The sequence below is a fragment of the Rhinolophus hipposideros genome (genome assembly GCF_964194185.1).
Source record: "Rhinolophus hipposideros genome assembly, chromosome: 13".
Lineage (NCBI taxonomy): Eukaryota > Metazoa > Chordata > Mammalia > Chiroptera > Rhinolophidae > Rhinolophus > Rhinolophus hipposideros.
This window is the reverse complement of record NC_138059.1, coordinates 23,455,551-23,474,767: the sequence shown is the minus strand read 5'-3', so window position 1 is coordinate 23,474,767 and position 19,217 is coordinate 23,455,551. Positions and strand designations below refer to the sequence as shown.

Sequence of the window (19,217 nt, the reverse complement as noted above, 5' to 3'; positions counted from 1 at the left end):
GCTTTTAATATTTTATAATTATTGAACATTTATAGTATATATACATACGATGTCATATTCATGTTTCAATCTTTAAAAACAAACAAAATAACTAGGTTAGCAAGTATGCCTAGTCCTATAGATTTGCACTAATATAATTTGCTCTTTTCATAATTTGTGAGCACTTTAGATGGTACTAAGTGATTTCCTAATGTAAAATTTATGCTAGAATTTGTGATAGAATTTAAATATCTGTTAGACAATCCAGTCTACATTTTTAAGCGTTGCTCCTTTTTCTATGTCTTTATAATGCACGCATGTCACTATACTTACTCAATTGTTAACAACCAGTACAGAAAATATTCTACTTTTTGCCCCCATGTCCTTAAAAAAAAAAAAAAGATGTTTCTGGGTACTGGGTACAATAGTGTTCCCTGTCTCGCTATACAGCTGCTTCATTTCAAATGTGAAATGACTCCCATCATATTACTCTGATAAAAACATGAATATAATGCATTTACCTGGCTTTACAAAGCCTGCCTTTGGTTCCTTCTTATATCGAGCTGACTGGATGCTTCCCTCACCAACCATTCCAATTGTGCCTTTCTTTCTAGGAAAGTCTTCATCACTCCCAGGGCGAAAGCCAACAGGACTGTTTCCAGAATCTGAGGGCGTCTTCACAGGAGATACTGACTGGCTACTAGGACAGCCTGTGTCATCTGGAAGACAGGAATCAATAAGTGTTTAATGAGGAGGAGGAAATCAATGATGGCCAAGAGAAGCGTGCAGGAAGCTATGCATATGTGTGCTCACACACATGTACCCTGCTTATGAAGCCCCAAGTTAACGACTGTGAATGACTCTTCTTTTATTTTCCATATCTGGTCAATCATGTTAACAAATAAATACCATTTTAATAAAGAAAATACCAACAATCAGAAAACATATTTTAAGGCAACACCTTACAAGTTTTTTGGGTCAAAAATATTTCTGTAACATTCATGTTGTCAAAACCTAAAGGCTTGTCTGTTTTAACACTTCTGGTAGTCAACTTTTGGGTCATAACTGTCCATAGATTTTGGATGGGGTTAGTAATAGGAAGTTCACCACAGCAACTCAGGATCATTAGTGGGAACATTTCAGCGTTGTTTGTGTTAGGGAAAAAAGTTACTTGAGTATTATTGACCATACCCAGTGTTTGGTCACTTGGCCCATCACTGGGTTAACAGGGTGATAGAAGAGATCTGACTTTAGGAGTTCAAGGAATCAGAAAGAAATGATCTTGTTTTATTATCATACACACCCAAACAAAAATATATCAAATCAGATATATTGTTGTCTGGAATAAACTGATAAAATGAAAATGATACTCAAATTAGAAACATTCCCTTAATTTTTAAGTTATAGATTATTACCATCATTAGTATAAATTAATGTGCAAGACATAAAGTGAACTGTGTAGATGCTTATTAAGAAAATGGAAAAATGGAAAAGTCGCACCGTTACTCATATAAGTGCTTTCCATATTTATTAAATATTTATGATAGTTGGTTAATTCATTTATACTTTGATGAATATTGTATGGGAATTGAATGCAAATCAGTATTACTTAAAAGTATGTCTACTCAAACTGATCAATTAGAGGTAATTTTCATTACTAAGTATTTCCTTGTTATACAAAAATATTTTGATGCCAGTAACTAATTAGACAAGAAATGAATAGACATTTAGTACAAAAACTTTTAGAACTATTATATTTTTATGAATATTAAAGGAACTGAAATAATTTGCCATCTATGAAAGGCTATCTTCAAACTCCATAGCTTGACTAAAGATAGAAATAGAACTAGGCCTGAATAAAACATACTGATTCCCTGAATTAAGATGAGTAGAATCCATCTAAAAAAAGAATTGCTGTTGCTTCATTTTTGGCCTTTACTTCAATTTTTATTATGAAATATCCCACTTCCCAGAACAAAGTGAACTTGGCAATGGTAAAATGATTTATTTCTCCTAATATTCTTTTTTGACTTTTGGACATACTGTGTTTCCCCGAAAATAAGAATTAATTTTTGCTCCAAAAGACGCATTAGAGCTAATTGTCCAGCTAGGTCTTATTTTCGGGAAATGGTATTAATATACATAGGACTTCAACAGTCTTAAACGAGGACTTAAAGAGTCCATTTCTGAAAATGAAAGGTATTTAGTGCATTGTTCACGCCTGCGCTCTTTGCTGCTCTTTAAAATGTGCAGTATTCTTCCTGAACTCCTGAAGACACTGGCCCTAAATTACGGAGTGATGAGAACACTTCTGGGCCACTACTTCTATTGTCCCTGCCTTTCTGTTACATTTGCATGTCCCATGCTTCAACCCCAAAGAAATCCAAGATCCTCTCTGAAGGTGCAAAGCTGCTAATTACTCAGGCAGATTCCACCACTTTGTCAAGGCTTAACAGGTCTGACACTGCCTCAGAAGAGCCTCTCTTTCTTGATTCCTATCCCAAAGCAGATAAACCCAAAGAAATAAGGTCTAACCATTCAAAATTACCTATTGCCTTTAAAATTATTTCCTAATGAGTCAGTTCCATCAAGTGCTTCTTTTGAGGAGATGACCCAAATAAATAAAAATCCATGCTTCGGATTCTCTACCCTAAAACATAATGTTTCTCAAAGAGACAACATTAAACAATTTCCAGTATTGTGAAACACTGCCAAAATTATACTTTAAATAAATAGAAAGCAATGTGTTCTGTTTGGTTCTTTTGTTATCATGTTGCTAGAGTTAAATAAGAAAAAATATGTACATGCCATGCCTTCAGTACTAGTAATTTCAAGGATTAAAGTGCCAGGGTCTTATTAAAAATTGGGAATTGAAATTATTTAGAGTGGTACCAGTAGCAGTTTAGGAAAGGCAGTAGCAATTTTTCATCTGGAGTGTGTGTCTCACCTGTCATCAATATTTACAGCCAGTATCTCCAGGGGCAAGACTGAGAAGATGAATACTGAAATAAATTTTTAACTTTAGTTACCTCATACAGCATTTGAATCACTGCATACACTTGTGTTCACCAACATCTCTTAACTGTCTAGCATTGTGCTTCATATTGAGGGGGAAACAATACGAATATAAAAAATGGTCTTTCATTAGTTAAACAAATAGGTATCAAGCCTTGGCACTGAAACAGCCCAGAAGCATTATACCCAGTCCCCACACTGATGGAGCTCATAAATAAGCCAAAAGAAGTAGGATAAATATCACTTACAACACACAGTTCCTGTAAACTGCCAAGCCTATTAAGGCAAATCTATATCCAAGAAAATCTGTGAGTTATCAGAGAAGCCTGGGACATTTGCCTATTTTGTCTATGGGGTCCAACACAAACAAAGGCATTGAGTTATGGAAAGGGTGGGGCCACCAGTTTTCCTACTACAGAGAGCACACACTTCAAATTATGCAAAGCAAGACTGAAGCAAAGGCAACAGAGCTTCATACACCAGAGTCATCTGGTCACCTGTGGCACCTGAGGTATTTCCTCTGTGCAGCACTGAAGAAGTGGTTATTTTTCAACAAGTCTTGTTTATGGCCCTTTCTCCCCTTTCTCCCCTTTCTCCCATCCCTCCTCTTCTTCTTCCTTCTCATTTTGAACTTCATGGTCACAGTTGGAAGCAGACTACCAGTCTAGATGAAGATAAATACTTCTTTCCAAAATTCTACGTAAAATATTCTTCGTTCACATTTACTCCAAGATTCTGAGAATAGTGAAGACAAGTTAATGTTCTTTGGTTGTTCCTGTCTAAACTACACTTAGATCAAGCACATATTAAACAGATTTATTTCTTAAACCCTCTTCAGTTAAATCCTTTGAGCGTGCCTTCTGTTTCCTGCTGCTACCTTGACTCCAGAATTTGTCTTGTGGATCCACAGATTTATAAACACAATATTTATAATTATAGCTTTTATTAGTCATGTTAGTATAAGGAAATTATCAATGACTAAATTTGTTAACATGACACCATGAGGAAACGTTCTGGGTAGGAAATTGCAGAAATTCTGAATGACATTCCCAAAAACTTTGGGATGTTTCAAATTTACAGAAGAACATCTGAGAAAAGTAAGACCATTTCAGCCTGGTTTTGGCATAAGGGAAACTTTGTTCCATGGCTTTAGGGAGAGGGTGTACAAGACTGTCAGTCTATGGGAGAAAAAAAGAGTTTTTCTTTCAAAACACATGCGCACACTCACGCACACACCCTAGCTCTTACATAGGTGAGTTTTCACACTTCTTTCTCCATTATTTATCCTAAGTACAACTTAATTAAACACACACACACACACACACACACACACACACACACACACACACACCCAACAGGACCATGTTCTATGTTTTACCCAGTGTGCGATCCATTTGAAAATACAGGATCATTTTTTTCTGGACAAACAATTTTAAATCCCACTTGCATGGGCCCAGGATCGCCCCTAGTGGAACTGAGGTAAAAGTGACCCTCATTAAGGCTGCATCTAAATGATCACCCCCTACAGTAAAGGAAACTAATTTACATGTAGTAAATTATTTATAGTAAGGAACAGTTTCTTTTGTTGTTTTTCTTCTTTTTAATTTGTTTTGAATCTGTCAATTTGCAGGATTAAGGACAGTAGAAAGAATACTCACAGATCCAGGAACTTCTAGAAGTTGAGGCCTAACTAAAGTGCTATAAGAAATATACCTACTAACTGGTTTCCAAATTGTTATTAAGGAAAACATATTTTAAGGTCTATAAAGACAGATAGGAAAAAGAGGCATCTATTATAATTTTGTAGCCTAGAGGTTGTTAAAAAATTAAATTTTTAAATCTGATTTTCCTCTTTCTTTACATTATAATATCTTTGAAAATATGAGAGATAGTTAATAATTGTACAATTATTCCACTTACAGTTCTGAAAAGGTGTGTCTAGTATCTTTTAAAATAATTTGAATCTTATTTTAAATGCACTAAAGGAACTTGCTAATAAAGGAAATCTGTTGGGGTTGTTAAAATTTTGACTTAATTTTTTATAAAAGTAATAATTCTCATTGTGGAAAATCTGGAGTGCAGGACAGTACAAAGCAGTAAAGAAAAAATAAAGGGATAGTATTTTCCTATAATTGTATTATTCAGAAAAACCAATGTAACAATTTGGTATATGTCTTATTGATCTTTTCTTAAATGCATATGGTAGACCTGCTTGTTGTTTGTTAAAATTTCAACATATATTATAGACAGCTTCATACTCTTTTACTGAAAATTTCTCCATGGAACTTGTTAGGTTAGAAAAGAAGCTAAAGACTATGTAACAGGAGCCAACTCAAAGGGATCCCCATTGGCCAAAGATAGAATAATACAAACATAAAAAAAAAGCTACCGATGATAACCATTGGACAGCTAAAAAATCTGTGAGTTCATAGTCATCATACAAAAAAACAAAACTGAAGCGAGAGAAAAAGACCCCTTTCACCCAAAAGAATCCTAACCCACTGGCATCTATTGCCAGTGGACCAATTCTTTATATTGAAATGTGACAAGTAAAAGGAAAGAAGACTTAGCATATAGTCTGGTTGTAAAAACGGTCCCTATACAAACTATATTTCAATATAATTGAAATCCCTCATTAATATTAGAAAGTTCTTTCTTACAGAAGCATTCTGGTTGATGAAAGTAGATGGAATAACAGAAAGTTACTATTCTGTAATTATTTCTAATGAAGTAACTGATTGCGGCACCAAATAAAATCAATGAAACCATTAGACAAAAGGCTGGTAGGGAGTTTACAGTGCGGGGATCAGGTCTTACCCACCTGTACTCACTAAGTACTTAGCGCCATCAACAGTGAGACAACAGACAATAGGTAACTTCTGGTGGGATGCCATATGAAGCTCAGCACTCCTCATGAAGTATTCTTGCCACAAAAAATTACCCCTGAATCTATTCAATCCTTAAAGCTAACGTCCACCTCATAAACTATATGGAGAACAGAGTAATGAGTTAAGTTAGGAGTTGGCAAATTACAGCCTGCAGGCCAAACCTGTTCTCTGCCTGCTTTTGTAAATAAAATGTTATTGGAACAAAGCCATGCCCAATCCTTTACGTACCATCTATTGTGGTTTTCAAGCTACAGTGATAGAGTTGAATAATTGTGACAGAGATCATCTGGCATCCCACCAGCAAAGGAGAAAATATTTACTATCTGGTCCTTCACAAAAAAACTGGGATGGCCTCTGGGTTAAATGATACCATGAGGAAGCAAACACACACTTTTTAGACAATGTGGCTATTTCAATGTTCTCTGTCAGACCAAGGAATTAGGGTAATTGCATTAGCAATGAAAACGACACTGTGATTATGTAAGAAAATGTGTATTTTTCTTTAAAGAAATACATGCTGAGGTATGTAGGTAGACATGAAATGACATGATGTCTGAAGATTTGCTTTAAAAAACTTCTACAAAGTAAAAAAAGAAAAGAAAAAAGATAATAGGATAATATCTTGTTATTGCTTAATCTGGATAAAGTGAATAGGCAGCATATTGGGGTTCATTGCAATATTCCCTCTGCTTTTGAGATGTTTTACAGAGTTTCAAAATATTTTATTTACTACCTCAAAAACATTAATTTAAATGAGTAACTATTTAAAATAGATATAAACAGAGCATTTTAAAAAATAAATTCCTTCTTGTAGGATATTTTAGGTTGTTGCTAACTTTCTCACTATTATTAAATTGCTTTAATAATATTTTTACTGATAAGTCTTTGGTCAAATTTTTTATTATCTCATAGAATGTGTCTCTAAAAGTGGAATTACCAAGTCTTCCAAGAAATTTAGGACAACTGGCATTCCTAGTATAATTGTATGGGAATATCCCACTTATTAAATTTTTGCCAGTATTGAATACTATTTGCTTGCATTTTTGCCAATAATGAAAAATATATTTTGATGCTTTAGTTTGCATGTATTTAATTATTAGTGAGGTTTATTGTCTTTCATTGGCCCTTTTAACTTATTCTACGCACTGCTCATGTTCTTTCACAAACTTTCTGTTAAAGTGTTAAGGATTTCTTATTGAGCTATAAGAAATCCTTGCGCATGAAAGGCATTAACCCACTGTCATCTCTCGTCCAGTTTGTTGCTTGCTTTTAACTTTATAATATCTTTGATTTTCAAATGTTTTCCTATTTCTATTTGTCAAATATCACAATATTTTCCTTTGTGATTTCTTCTAAGGTTTAGAATGTCTCTTTTTACCCCAAGATCAACTAAATATTTACCTATACTTTATTCTAGATTTTTATAGCTTCACTTTTCATTTAAATTAAGGCCTTTTGGAATTCATTTTAAAATGTAGTATGAGATTAGATGGTAACTCTTTTTTTTTTAATTTTTAGGAAATTTATCCTTTCCATATTACTGCGCAATGTTTTTCCAATGAAATTTGAAAGCAATAAATATGTTTTGTTTGAATATAAGTATATATATTATACATATTATATACAGGGGGTGCAAAAAAATGTATATACATTTTAAGATAACATCTTCAAGATAAGAGATGCTACCTTAAAATGTGTATACATTTTTTGGGCATGCTCGGTATATATGAAGTGTGATCAAACAATATGGTGAATGTTTAAATTAAAAAATAATTACTATAGTAAAGGACACATTGCCATTATTCCCCCTAAAAATAACCCCCCTCCTTTCGAACACACTTATCCCATCATTCTTGCCACTTTCTGAAGCAGTTCTGGAAGTCCTCTTTTGTGAGTGTCTTTAGTTGTGTTGTCATGGCTGCCTTGATGTCCTGAATCATTTTGACTTTCGGGGAAGAGCCAGAAGTCACATGGTGCCAGGTCCAGTGAATAAGGTGGATGAGGACACACTGTAATGTTTTTATTTGACAGAAATTGCCATATACCAGAAGTGATGTGTGATACAGAGCATTGTCATGATGGAGGATGATTTACCACACACTTTAAAACACACCTTCTTTCAACCGTAGCTCACACCTGACTAACTGCACTGAACAGGTTGAAACTTGTCACACACTGTCACTAAGGTTCAACGCAGCACTTCCCATATTGAAGATCCCTGCTTTTCCTTTGGATGGCACTCGGAAGGAACATTCACGGTATTTTGTGATCACAACAGAAAGTCTCTGTGTTACACATCGCTTCTGGTATGGCAATTTCTGTCAAGTAAAAACACGCTGTATGTCCTCATCCACCTTATTCAGCAGATCTGGCACTGTGTGACTTCTGGTTCTTCCCCAAAGTCAAAATGACCATGAAAGATAAACATTTTGAATCGATTCAGGACATGGAGGCAGCCATGACAGCGTAACTAAAAACATTCTCGAAAGAGGACTTCCAGCACTGCTTCAGAAAGTGACAAGAATGATGGGATAAGTGTGTTGGAAGCGAGGGGGGTATTTTGAGGGGGATTAATGGCAATGTGTCTTTTACTGTAATAATAATTTTTTAAATTTAAACATGCACCATATTTTGTGATCATACCTCCCATATCTATATATGTCTATATTTATATATCTATATCTATATTTGAATCTACATTTAAAATATTAGAATTGCCCAAAGTGTGTGTGTTTGTTATATAATTTCTTAATATTTAACTAAAGTGCCTAACAACCAGTGCAATAGAACACATTTGGTGGCAATTATGATGACCAAGTCCCCACTTTACTCTTCTTGCACCAATTAATTACATATAGAATAAAACACTAGGTTCCAAAGATTACAAATAAAACATTTCTTTAAAATCCAAGAAACATCTCTAAAACTTTTGGTTCATTTTTGAATTTAGATCTCAAAACTCATTGTTAAACTAAACAATTCCAGAAGACATACTCGTACTTAAAAATAACATTAAGTGGAAGAAAATGTGGTTCTGTGCCATAATGTCTTGAAACATTCAGTTATGGTTTGATGCTGTTCAATGTTCAGTTGCATAATTTGGAGGAAAAGAATCATTGTATTTTAAGGAAACATTACTTAAACTATATGGAAATTTAGTTGATTCTCATGAATGACAGAAGCATTTGCAGACTACTTATTCATCCATTTGACAAATATTTATTGAGTAGCTACTACGTGCCAGACACTGCTATAGGTGTTACTATTTTCACTGTTTTAGATACTGACATTTTTGAAGATAGTCTGATCAAGACAGATAAAATGTCATAGCTTAAACTCATTGTCAGTCTGAACCCTGTGAAATACCACGAACCATTCAAATGCACTGAAAAGAGGTAAGGTAAGGAAAGTAACATTTATTAAGTAGTTATCATGTGGCAAGAACACTGATTTTTATCATATATATTTAAGAATATCTTATTTTATCAGTGGGAAAACAGAGGCTCAGAGAAGTTAAGAATTTCAGTCCTACATCCGCTAAGTAACTGACTCAAGATGCAAACTCAAGTTTGTCTGATTCTATAAAGTTCTTGTTTTTCTAACTACTACAAACTAGCTGTTTTCTCAATTTTTCTACGTATGTTTGTTCCGAGAGGAAACAGCAGCAATTCTGGGAATGCTCAAATTAAAAACAGACAAAGGAAGCTGTTAAAAAGGAGCCATCCCATAATAAGCAGACCACAAAAATTTGAGGCAAGGAACTCTTTCTAGTTGTTTCCAGTTTTCCAATATTCCTGCTTTAACACAGTAACTATATAATGCTTGCCATTTATATAATTTTGCATTCTAGGTTTTCAATAGCAAAATTTGAACTTCTATTCCTTCATCTAATTTTAGCATCCTTCTGGAGTGAGAATTTACAAGTCTATAAGACTCTACACTAATTTTGCTTCCATAGTATATAGTGGGATACTACCTAATCACCAGTGTTGAAGTATAAGGATCCTATCGATCCCATCCATCCATCCATCCTTCCTTCCTTCCTTCCTTCCATCCATCCATCCATCCATCCATCCATCCATCCATCCATCCATCCTTTCCACAAATAATTACTAATTTCCCATTGTGTTCCAGGTAGTCTTCTAGATATTAGGGATGTACTGATGATCAAGACTCTAACATCCTTTTTCTCAAGAAATTCACATTCTGGTGGTGGGATGAGACCATTAAAAAACAAGTAAAAAATAACATAGACAAGATATTTTGATTGCGATGTACAGTTAATGAAACAAATTGGGTGATATTACATACACTAGCTAGGTGGGAGGTGGGAAGGTACTTGATCAGATAGGTTGTCATGGAAGGTACTGTAGAGGTAATTTGAACTGAGACCAAAATATGAGAAGGAACCCATTATAGAAAAGGCAAAGAGAAGAACTCCAGGCAGAGAGGTAAACAAAGAGTTTGGGACATTGAGGAAATTGAATGGAGGCCAGGAAGGCTAAAAGGTGGAGAAGGACTGATGATGAGGCTGAAAGGAGGTAGGAGCCTGAGCACATTCAGGATTGTGGGCCAAGAATCCTAAGTGTATCTTAAGTGCAATGGAAGCCATAGCATGTGTTAAGCAGGAGATGACAACAATTTGGTTTATGGAGAACAGACTGTATTAGTGATAATATATCCAGCTCATATTTACTGGGTCCCCGCTAACTACCAGGTGTGTTTTAAACACTTACCACAAGTCTTAATTAACTCAATCCAATATCTCCTTGAGTAGGCACTAATATCATTCTGCTTTGCAGAGGGCGTGCAAAACTATCACTAATATTTACACCTCCTGAGAGGTCACAGTCAGTAGTAAGTGGTAGAACCATAGCAGGAATCCAAACAGGCGAACTTCAGAGGCTCCTTCTTAATCTCTATGCTGTGTGCCCTTTGGGACTGAAAATGCAGAAGCAAATAAACCCCCGTGGAGGCTTCCACCATAGTAGTAATGAAAGATGACAGTGGTTTGACTAGGGTAGTAGTACTGAAAATTGGGAAAAGTAGATGGATTTGGGATATCTTTTAGAAAAATAATTGAAAGCATTACTTTATGATAAAAAAATGGAAGGGATCAAGAATGTCTTCTAGATTCTTTGTTTAAATAGGGAACATGGTGGTCATTTCTGAGTTGGAGAAAAATGGGTTTAAGAGTAGAAAGAGGGTGAAATCAAGACTTCTGCTTTTGATATGTTAAATGCGCGGCACTAATTAACCACAAGCCTGGAGATAGCAAGTAGGCAGCTGGATACGTGAGCCTGATGCTCAGAGGAGAAGTTAGGGAGCATTACCATCCTACAGGGGAAGGATTTAAAGATTCAAGCCCTTGGGGGGAGCAGACAGAGAAAAGGGCTGAGGATTGAGACCTGGAACACAGTGACATTGTGGGTATAGGGAGGGGGTGGAACGGACAAAGGTAAGTTAGGAGTGACTTGAGAAGCAAGAGGGAAGCTCAGAGGGGTGGGACCACAGGAGTCAAGGAGGAAAATCTTTCCCAAGCTAAGGGCTTGTTCAATTGTGTTGACTGCTGCTGAGAAGTCAAGCAAAATGAAGGTAAACGAGAGAATGTTAGATTTGCCAACGTGGTCACTCACGTGCTTGACAAGGGCAAATTATGGAGACAGGCTTTTGGAGAAGTTTTGCTGTGAAGAGGAGCAGAGAAATAAGATATCAGTTACAAGCTGTTGAGGGTCGAAGGGAGTTCTCTGAAAGATGCATATACCGGAGCACGTGTGTATGTTGATGGAAATGAGCTTGTAAAAGTAATTCAAATGAAGCACCTCCACTGAGACATGCAACCGACATCGACAAGAATACAGTGGAGAGTGGAGTAATTATTTAATGAACGTCTCCCTGGTTTCTTGGAGACAAAATAATCATTTCGCATATAAACATTCTTGGGATTTCTGAGCTATTTTGGAGCCTCAAGTGCTCCCATAAATGTCATTCTGGTGTAGCCTTGGGCAGTAAAGGAGGAAGTGAAATGAGATGAAGTGAGGCAAGTCTCTTTTTCTTTCTAGAACTCTTGCTCTCTCTAAAAACAAGGGCCTCTACTTGGTTTTTCCATCAAGCATCAGTCAAGTTGTTTGATTTGCGTTGGCAGCCAGAGAAGAAGGAATTTGGAGGGGAACATATCTTAGTCCAAATATGTAATGTAGTGTGAGTAAGGACTCTATATAGGAGTTTTGGTGAGGGAGTTGCTGATGCCAAAACTAGTAAACAAGGTGGCTCTATCATTGCCAGAAGACAGGTGAGCCCGGCAAGGGGCGGGTGCAAGCTTTTATTTCTCTTGCCCTTTCGAAGGGTTATGATCTTTCCAATATAAGCATGTCAGTAATACTTCTGACCTTCTCTCTCTTTAGCAATATGAGTTTATTTGCAGTTTCTAAGCAATGCCTTTTGAAAGACTCAATTTTTTTTTTTACGGTTCCTTGATAGGGGAAGGTGGGGGAGGGGGAGATGAGGAGAGGGAGGGAGAAGAACTGGAAGGATAGGAAGGAAAGAAAAAAGAGAAACAGAGACAGACACCAAGAAGCTATCTCTTACTCTCCTGGAAACCTTATAACAAGGAAACTCCAAACCACTCTAAGGACACCTGAATTACAGTTGGCTCTCTTGTAGCAACGTAAATATTTCCCCCTCTCCCTACTATTTTGTCTCACACTGAGAATCTGAAGATAGCAATGGTCAAGAAGGACTAAGGAATAAAAATGGAGCACATTAAGGAAAAAACAATGCTCATTATGCAGTTTGTGTAACTGCTATATTTGGGCTTTTCTATCTGGAAAAAAATATGAATTGTTTTAGATAATATACATGTATCATGGCATTTACTTTGTTTTTTAGAAAGGAACACAGAAAGAAAGGAGAGAGAAAAAGAAGCAACATGCTCATAAACTGTGTATTTCCGGTGACATTCATAAAATAAAATTCTGAATTTTGAAGGTTAGCCTCACAGGCGAAATGCCCATTCACAGAAGAATGGCTGGATAAATGACAGCCTTTTGTATAGTGCAACACATGCTGTCATTACAATTGACGAGGGGACTTCCGTGCACTGGGAAGTAATAACAGATACAACTACTGCCTGCAATACACATTCCTGGACAGGAGTCCTGGCATCATTGCTGTAGTTCACCTCCTACGATTAGTTTCTTGCCCACCATACGTGTTCCATAAATACTGGGGGAGCCACAGAAACGTGTACATTTTAAGAGCTGTTATCTATGTATGACTTTTCGAAGTTGAATTGAGTTATGGTAGGTATGACATTCGCTTAAAAGATGGCGTTAATCAAAGGAATGTTAGCGTCATTCATTGTATTACAATTTTAATATAGTGTTTTCCTTTCTTACAATGTGTGTCCATGTTTTTTTTTGACACCCTCTGTATTTGTTTGACAAATGAACAGAAAGGATCACAGATGAATGTAGCGCAATCTCACTTTGGCAAAAAGCCAAACAAAATATATCCTGTGTATGTGATGACTTCCACTCTCACATATGTGTTTCCACATTTCTACTACTTTTCAATTCAAAAAAATATAACAACAAGCATCAAAGAACATATAATCCTCAGAAACACTGCAGAATAAATAAAAGGGTAGGTTAGGGTCCATGTGTTCTCAAGATTTCTGAGGGTTAGGTAAGTGTCTACAACGAATCCTATCTGCACGGGCACCCACCACAAAGGACAGAGAAAAAAGACTGAGCCAGCCGGGAAAGAGGAGGAACCCCAGGAAAATTCAACTGAGGGGAGAAGTTGAAGGATGTGTTTCTACAGATGGGGGTGAGTGCTGGACGAGCCCACCTGAGGAGCACTGGTATGCACTGGGGAGCTTGTTTTGGGTCCCCAAAAAGATACAGCAGTAGGCCCCAAATGACTGGCCTCCTTCTGGAGTCAGAGGAGTGTAACTCAGGCAGCGGAGCCTCTGGATATGACAATAGATACGCAGCAGTGTGAGAAGCAGCTGGGTCAGGAGTCTTTCTCTGTTCTGGCAGAGGAGCTGGATTGTGTCTCCAAAGCAAGAGATGGCCAAGCCAGTAACTGAGCCCAGGAGCCAGCAAAACCACTTCACACCTGAAGCTCACTGAGTCTCCCCGGGGTCAGTGGGAAGAGATTGGTGATTTCTCAGAGTGAAAAGCACCTGGGGTGTAGGGTGGGGTCATGGTTAGTGTCAAGTTGGAGTCCTGGAAAAGTGGGTATGTGGCTTTGTACTAAATGCCTTCTTGACTCTGAAACTGGGTTGCTGATTTTTCTTATGGTTTGCGAGTGCCAACTCTCAAGTGGAGCAGTTTCTGACTTTCTTGGCAAGAGACGTCTCTTCTAGCTACCCACAGCACGGGGGGCATGGGTCTATTACGGAGATTATTTTTTATTGCCTGACAGGGGAGCTCCTCAGGACAGGAAGGTTTCCTTCATTTAACAAACCTATTAAAGTGAGTAATGGGTATGGTTCTAGTTGTTTTATTTCCCCAGTTATTAAGATAGTATTCTGCTCTCAATGGATTTTTTCCCCCTTCTTCTGCCTCTTCCCCCCCTTCCCACTCCAGTTCAATCCATGGTTTCTCAGTCTAGTTGTGTAGGATCAGGCACTCACAGCAGCTCACGCCTGCTCTCCCAGGCTGCTGGCCACTCATGATGGCTACCGGCCGCTCATGGCAGCACACGGTAGCCCACGGCAGCTTACAGTAGCCCAAGGCAGCTCACGCTAACCTCCGGCTGCTCATGGTAGCCCAGCTCCAGGGAAAGCCATTGTTCACAATCTTAGCTGTAGAGAGCGCAGCTCACTGGCCCATGTGGGCATCGAACTGGCGACCTTCGTGTTAGAAGCACGGCGCTCCAACCACCTGAGCCACCGGGCTGACCCTCAATAGATTTTATTAAATGAAGGAAAATATACCACTTGTCCTGTTCTCATAATTATGCCTTTTACCAAATTCCAACAAATACTTATTAAGCAACTCTGTGTCAGATATGGTACAGGGAACTATATCGTTCCTGCCTTCATGTAGCTTAGTCTACTGGAGAATCAAGTAACTAAGAGAGAATAAAGAAATTTTCAAACCAGGTCTTGTGATACGATAGAGGAAGCATAAAGAGGGGCACCTAACCCAGACTTTGAAATGCATCCCTCAGCTACCTACCCTCACCTATAAATACACTTACCTATACAGTTGACCTTAACATGGGTTTGAACTGCATGGGTCCATTTATATGTGGACTTTTTTTCAACATACAGTTGGCCCTCTATTATCCCTGGGATTCCCATCCATGGATTCAACCAACCTTGGATCAAAAGCAGTATTTTGGATCCATGGTTGGGAATCTGCATATGCAGAGGATTTACTATATGCATTGTTCTGTGCCATTTTATATAAGGGACTTGAGCATTGGTGGAGTTTGGTATCTGCGGGGGTCTTGGAACCAATACCCCGTGGATACTGAGGGATGACTGTAGTTATGGTTTTGGGAAGCTAAAAGTTATATGCAGATTTTCAGCTGCATGAAGGTTGGTATCTCTAACCCCTGTGTTGTTCAAGGGCCAACAGTATTCATTTCCAGACTTTCTTTTCTTCCTTACATGTGTCTTTTTTTGGTCTACCCTCAGTCTCATCACAAAGTTATCATTTCTCTACTATTTTCAATATCTCTCTCTCTTTCTCTCTCTTGTTTCCTTCTTTCTCTTCATTGTGTATTCCCTTCAGCCTAAAATCCTTATCAAAATACCTGTCATTTGATAAATACCTTATCTTTACGATGAATGCAACACTTGTTTTTATTCTACTTTCTCTTTCTTATCCCACTGAGCTTTTTTTAAAAAAGCTGTCTATGTTCTATTTATCACCAACCATTCACATCTCAGCCTTATGCAATTTGAATTTCATCCCCCAATTTTTCTGCGATTGTTTCTACCTAAGATCACTGATAACATAGTGGTGTCCTCCCTGAGTGCTTTTTAGTGCACACCTTACTTAATCCTGCTGTGACCGCCAAACCTGTTGGCTATTTCTTCTTGAAAGTCTTCCTTGGGGATCATAGTCATTCCTGGCTCTCCCCTTTCCTCTTTGAGTGCTTGTTCTCAGGTGCCTTGGTTTCTTTATTCTGACTGCCCTTGCTTTATCTCAGAGTTCTAGCCTTGGTCCTCTAATCATTTTCCTCCATGGACTCTCCTCAGATAGTATAATCAATTCCCCTGACTTTAGTTACCAACATCTGTGACTTCTCTTCACTCTAGACCTTTACCTTTATCTCAAATGCAACAAAGCCTAATCTGAGCGCATCCACCTGACTCATTCTTCTTCTCCCCAGTCCTGCTATTCTGTCTGTACTCATCCAGTGGACACTTAGACACAATCCTTTCCTGTCCCTTCCACTTGCAATTAGTGACGAAGGCCCATATGCTCTCACCCCCCCCCCATCCTCACACGTATCATTTTATCAGTTTTCCCTTAGACAGCCACAATGGTCTTCAAACCAGGTAGGCTCCTCACCATCATTGCCTGCCCCTCCCACCCACTTTCTATCACATCATCAGAAAGCTATTTCTGAATTACAAATCTGCTCATAACTCTTCCCTGCTGAAAACCCTTCAAGGGCTGGGCAAGATCCTTAGGACTTGCACAATGGTGACCCAGGAGCTATATTCTGTTATTTATGCATGCTACTTGGCCCACAAAATGAAAAAGCTAAGTTTTTAAAATTCTGAATACTGTTAGAAGGGGAACACACGGTGCAGTTCTAAAATCCCATCTATTAAAAAAAATAGTAAAATAAAAAATAAAAAATAAAATCCCATCTATTGTCATCTATCCAGGCAGCCTCACTCTTTACATTCCTGGTCTGGTTCCTTATGGATCCTTGACGTCATGGATCGGGTTCTTACCACAGCACACAACGCCTTTCCTGATCTGACCCTGCCTGCCTTGCTAATCTCATTTCATGCTTTTAACTCAGGTTTGCTGATGCCAAGGCTCATGTTTATCTACTACACCACACTAATTAATGTTACTCCTTTGAATCTCTGGGCTTATGAAATGTGAGAAGTAACTGTGATGATAAATGGAACAACAAACTCAAATTACAAGGAAGGAGTGTGTGTGGAGTAGGTGTGGGTGAAAGGGACAGGGAAACAATACAAGTGAGTAAAAACAGTCGCGTAGGAATCACATTCTAAGATTTGCTATCCATTTATTTTGGTGCCAGGGGTAAGGCTGTAAAATAATGGATTTTTCTAATCACTGGTTTATTCATCTTTGTAGCCTTAGCACGATTCCTGATCCTTAGCAGGTATTTAATAAATGTTTATTGGACAATACATTTTTGTGGAAACTTGCAAAAAAGCTGAATGTCCTGCTATTTCCTGGCCACAGTTTCTCGTTTTTCATTTCTTTCAGTGTACCCACTGGCTGTTCAGAGTACATTCCTGGTGTACCCAGTATACCTACTTTCAGTGTACCCCAAATTATCCTAATATGAAAGAAAGAAAATACAAAAGAATAACGAGCATGAATAGAAATAGTAAAACCAGAGACAGAGAGGATTATATAGGAAAATGAAGGAAATATTTTCTCCTCCCCTCTACTTTTCTACCATTTGAACATAAGTTAAATCCATATGTAGATATAACAAATATTATTGCTAAGACTAATGACATGGGAATTGTAAATAAAGAGTGAGAAGCTATAATTGCCAAAGAATGCAGAGGCATTTTCCTTGTCCCATGCTGTGGATTTAAACAGCTTATCTGGCCATCACCTCTATCATCTCCATCCTTGCTCACCTTTGATGCCACTTCAGGCATACCACTTGAGTTTCTCATACAAAGACCCCAAACATATACAGACCCCAAAGCAGTGAGGCTGACCTCAGTAGGCATAAGAGTCACCTGGAAAACCTGTAAAATACAGATTCGTAGGTTCACCCACTCAGAGATGATAGGTTACAGTGGGGCCAAGGCATCTGCATTTCAAACACATTTTCCTGAGGATTCTAAAGTAGATAAACACCATATTCTGAAATTGAGAAATATTGTCATAAAGATGAGAATCTTAGAACATAAAAGATTTTCACTTTGAGTGCCAAAATTTACTTTCAGGCATAATCCAGTTCTATCACAAAGTATTATTATTATATTATTATTAAATGTCAAGAAAAGTTTGCTCCAGTCCTCCTAATTGTAGTTACCACATCTTCAAAAAAATAGTGCCTATGTACTTTTCATTTGTAACCTATTTCATTCGGTACTTATTTCTGCAGTTGAGGCAGCTAAGCACTTGAAATATAGATTATGCAACAGTGCCATCCTCATTAAAATGATGGTAAAGTCTTAGAGTCTTTGTTTTTTTCCCCCTTCCCAGCAGGTTGGCAGTCATTCAATTACACTGTAATTCTGTATTGCAACTCACTTCACTTTAAGCAGTTCATCTCAATTCTAATCATTATGTTCAAATGCTTACTCTAGCCACATGCCAAGTTTCCTCCATTGGACAAAAGCATAGCAGAAATATTTCTGTTTGGCAAGGCCTGGCAGATTTCTTGAGGCATTGTCATGCCATGGCAGAATACTAGTCAGGCTGTAATTTGCTTTAATTTTTCTTCCCACAAACAGCAACAACGATTACCTCTAGGTCTTGAAACTCAAAGAAGGATTTCTTCATAGCTACTGTCAAAAAACCAAAATACTTTCTGTAAACACCCTGACTCAGGATTAGACGGCAAAGCATCTTGGATTCCGATCATTTAATGTATTGATTTGGTATGTGTTAAAGTCACAAACTTGCCTATGTATCTGTGTGTGCAGATTAGAAACATGGAAATAACTCAGAGAAATCATGGGTCTTCCATAAAACAACCAGTGTTCTATACGCATAATTTGTTCCACCTGCCATGTTTACAAGGCACCCCAAGGAGAACTAGCTTAAAACCCAGCAATCCATCTGCCTCCCAGTTCTAAGGGGCAATTATTGCCTCAACTAAGCAAAGAGGAACGCACAGCAGGCTGCTAACCATGTCAGGTGACTGATGTATGTGACTGAGTTACTCAGGTCATCAGCTTTTCTCATAGTGGCTGGAGTCCTGGGACGATGACACAGACAGTTAACTACCAACAAAAAAAGGAAGAAAAATGGACAGAGACCTAGACTCAATGGGCCACATCCAGGACACAAATCATAAATATGGGTTTTATCACTTCTTATGGGCATGTTAAACCAAGAAATACGGCACAGGGGCTTTGGGGAAAAAAGATAAGGAGACTTGATGCCAAAACGTTGATTAAAAAAAAACTAAACT

The 19,217-nt window shown here is 37.7% G+C and overlaps 1 protein-coding gene across 17 annotated transcripts in view; it reads right to left on the bottom strand.

Annotated features, from left to right (window-relative positions):
- The window catches only part of SYBU (syntabulin), a 109,701-nt gene that overhangs the window by 44,677 nt on the left and 45,807 nt on the right, over positions 1–19,217 (bottom strand). For all 17 annotated transcript variants that reach the window (XM_081069885.1, XM_081069874.1, XM_081069889.1 and 14 more), the window contains one exon: positions 501–698. In XM_081069885.1, the coding sequence (XP_080926011.1) occupies positions 501–698 (198 nt within the window). The remainder of the gene's footprint in view (positions 1–500; positions 699–19,217) is intronic.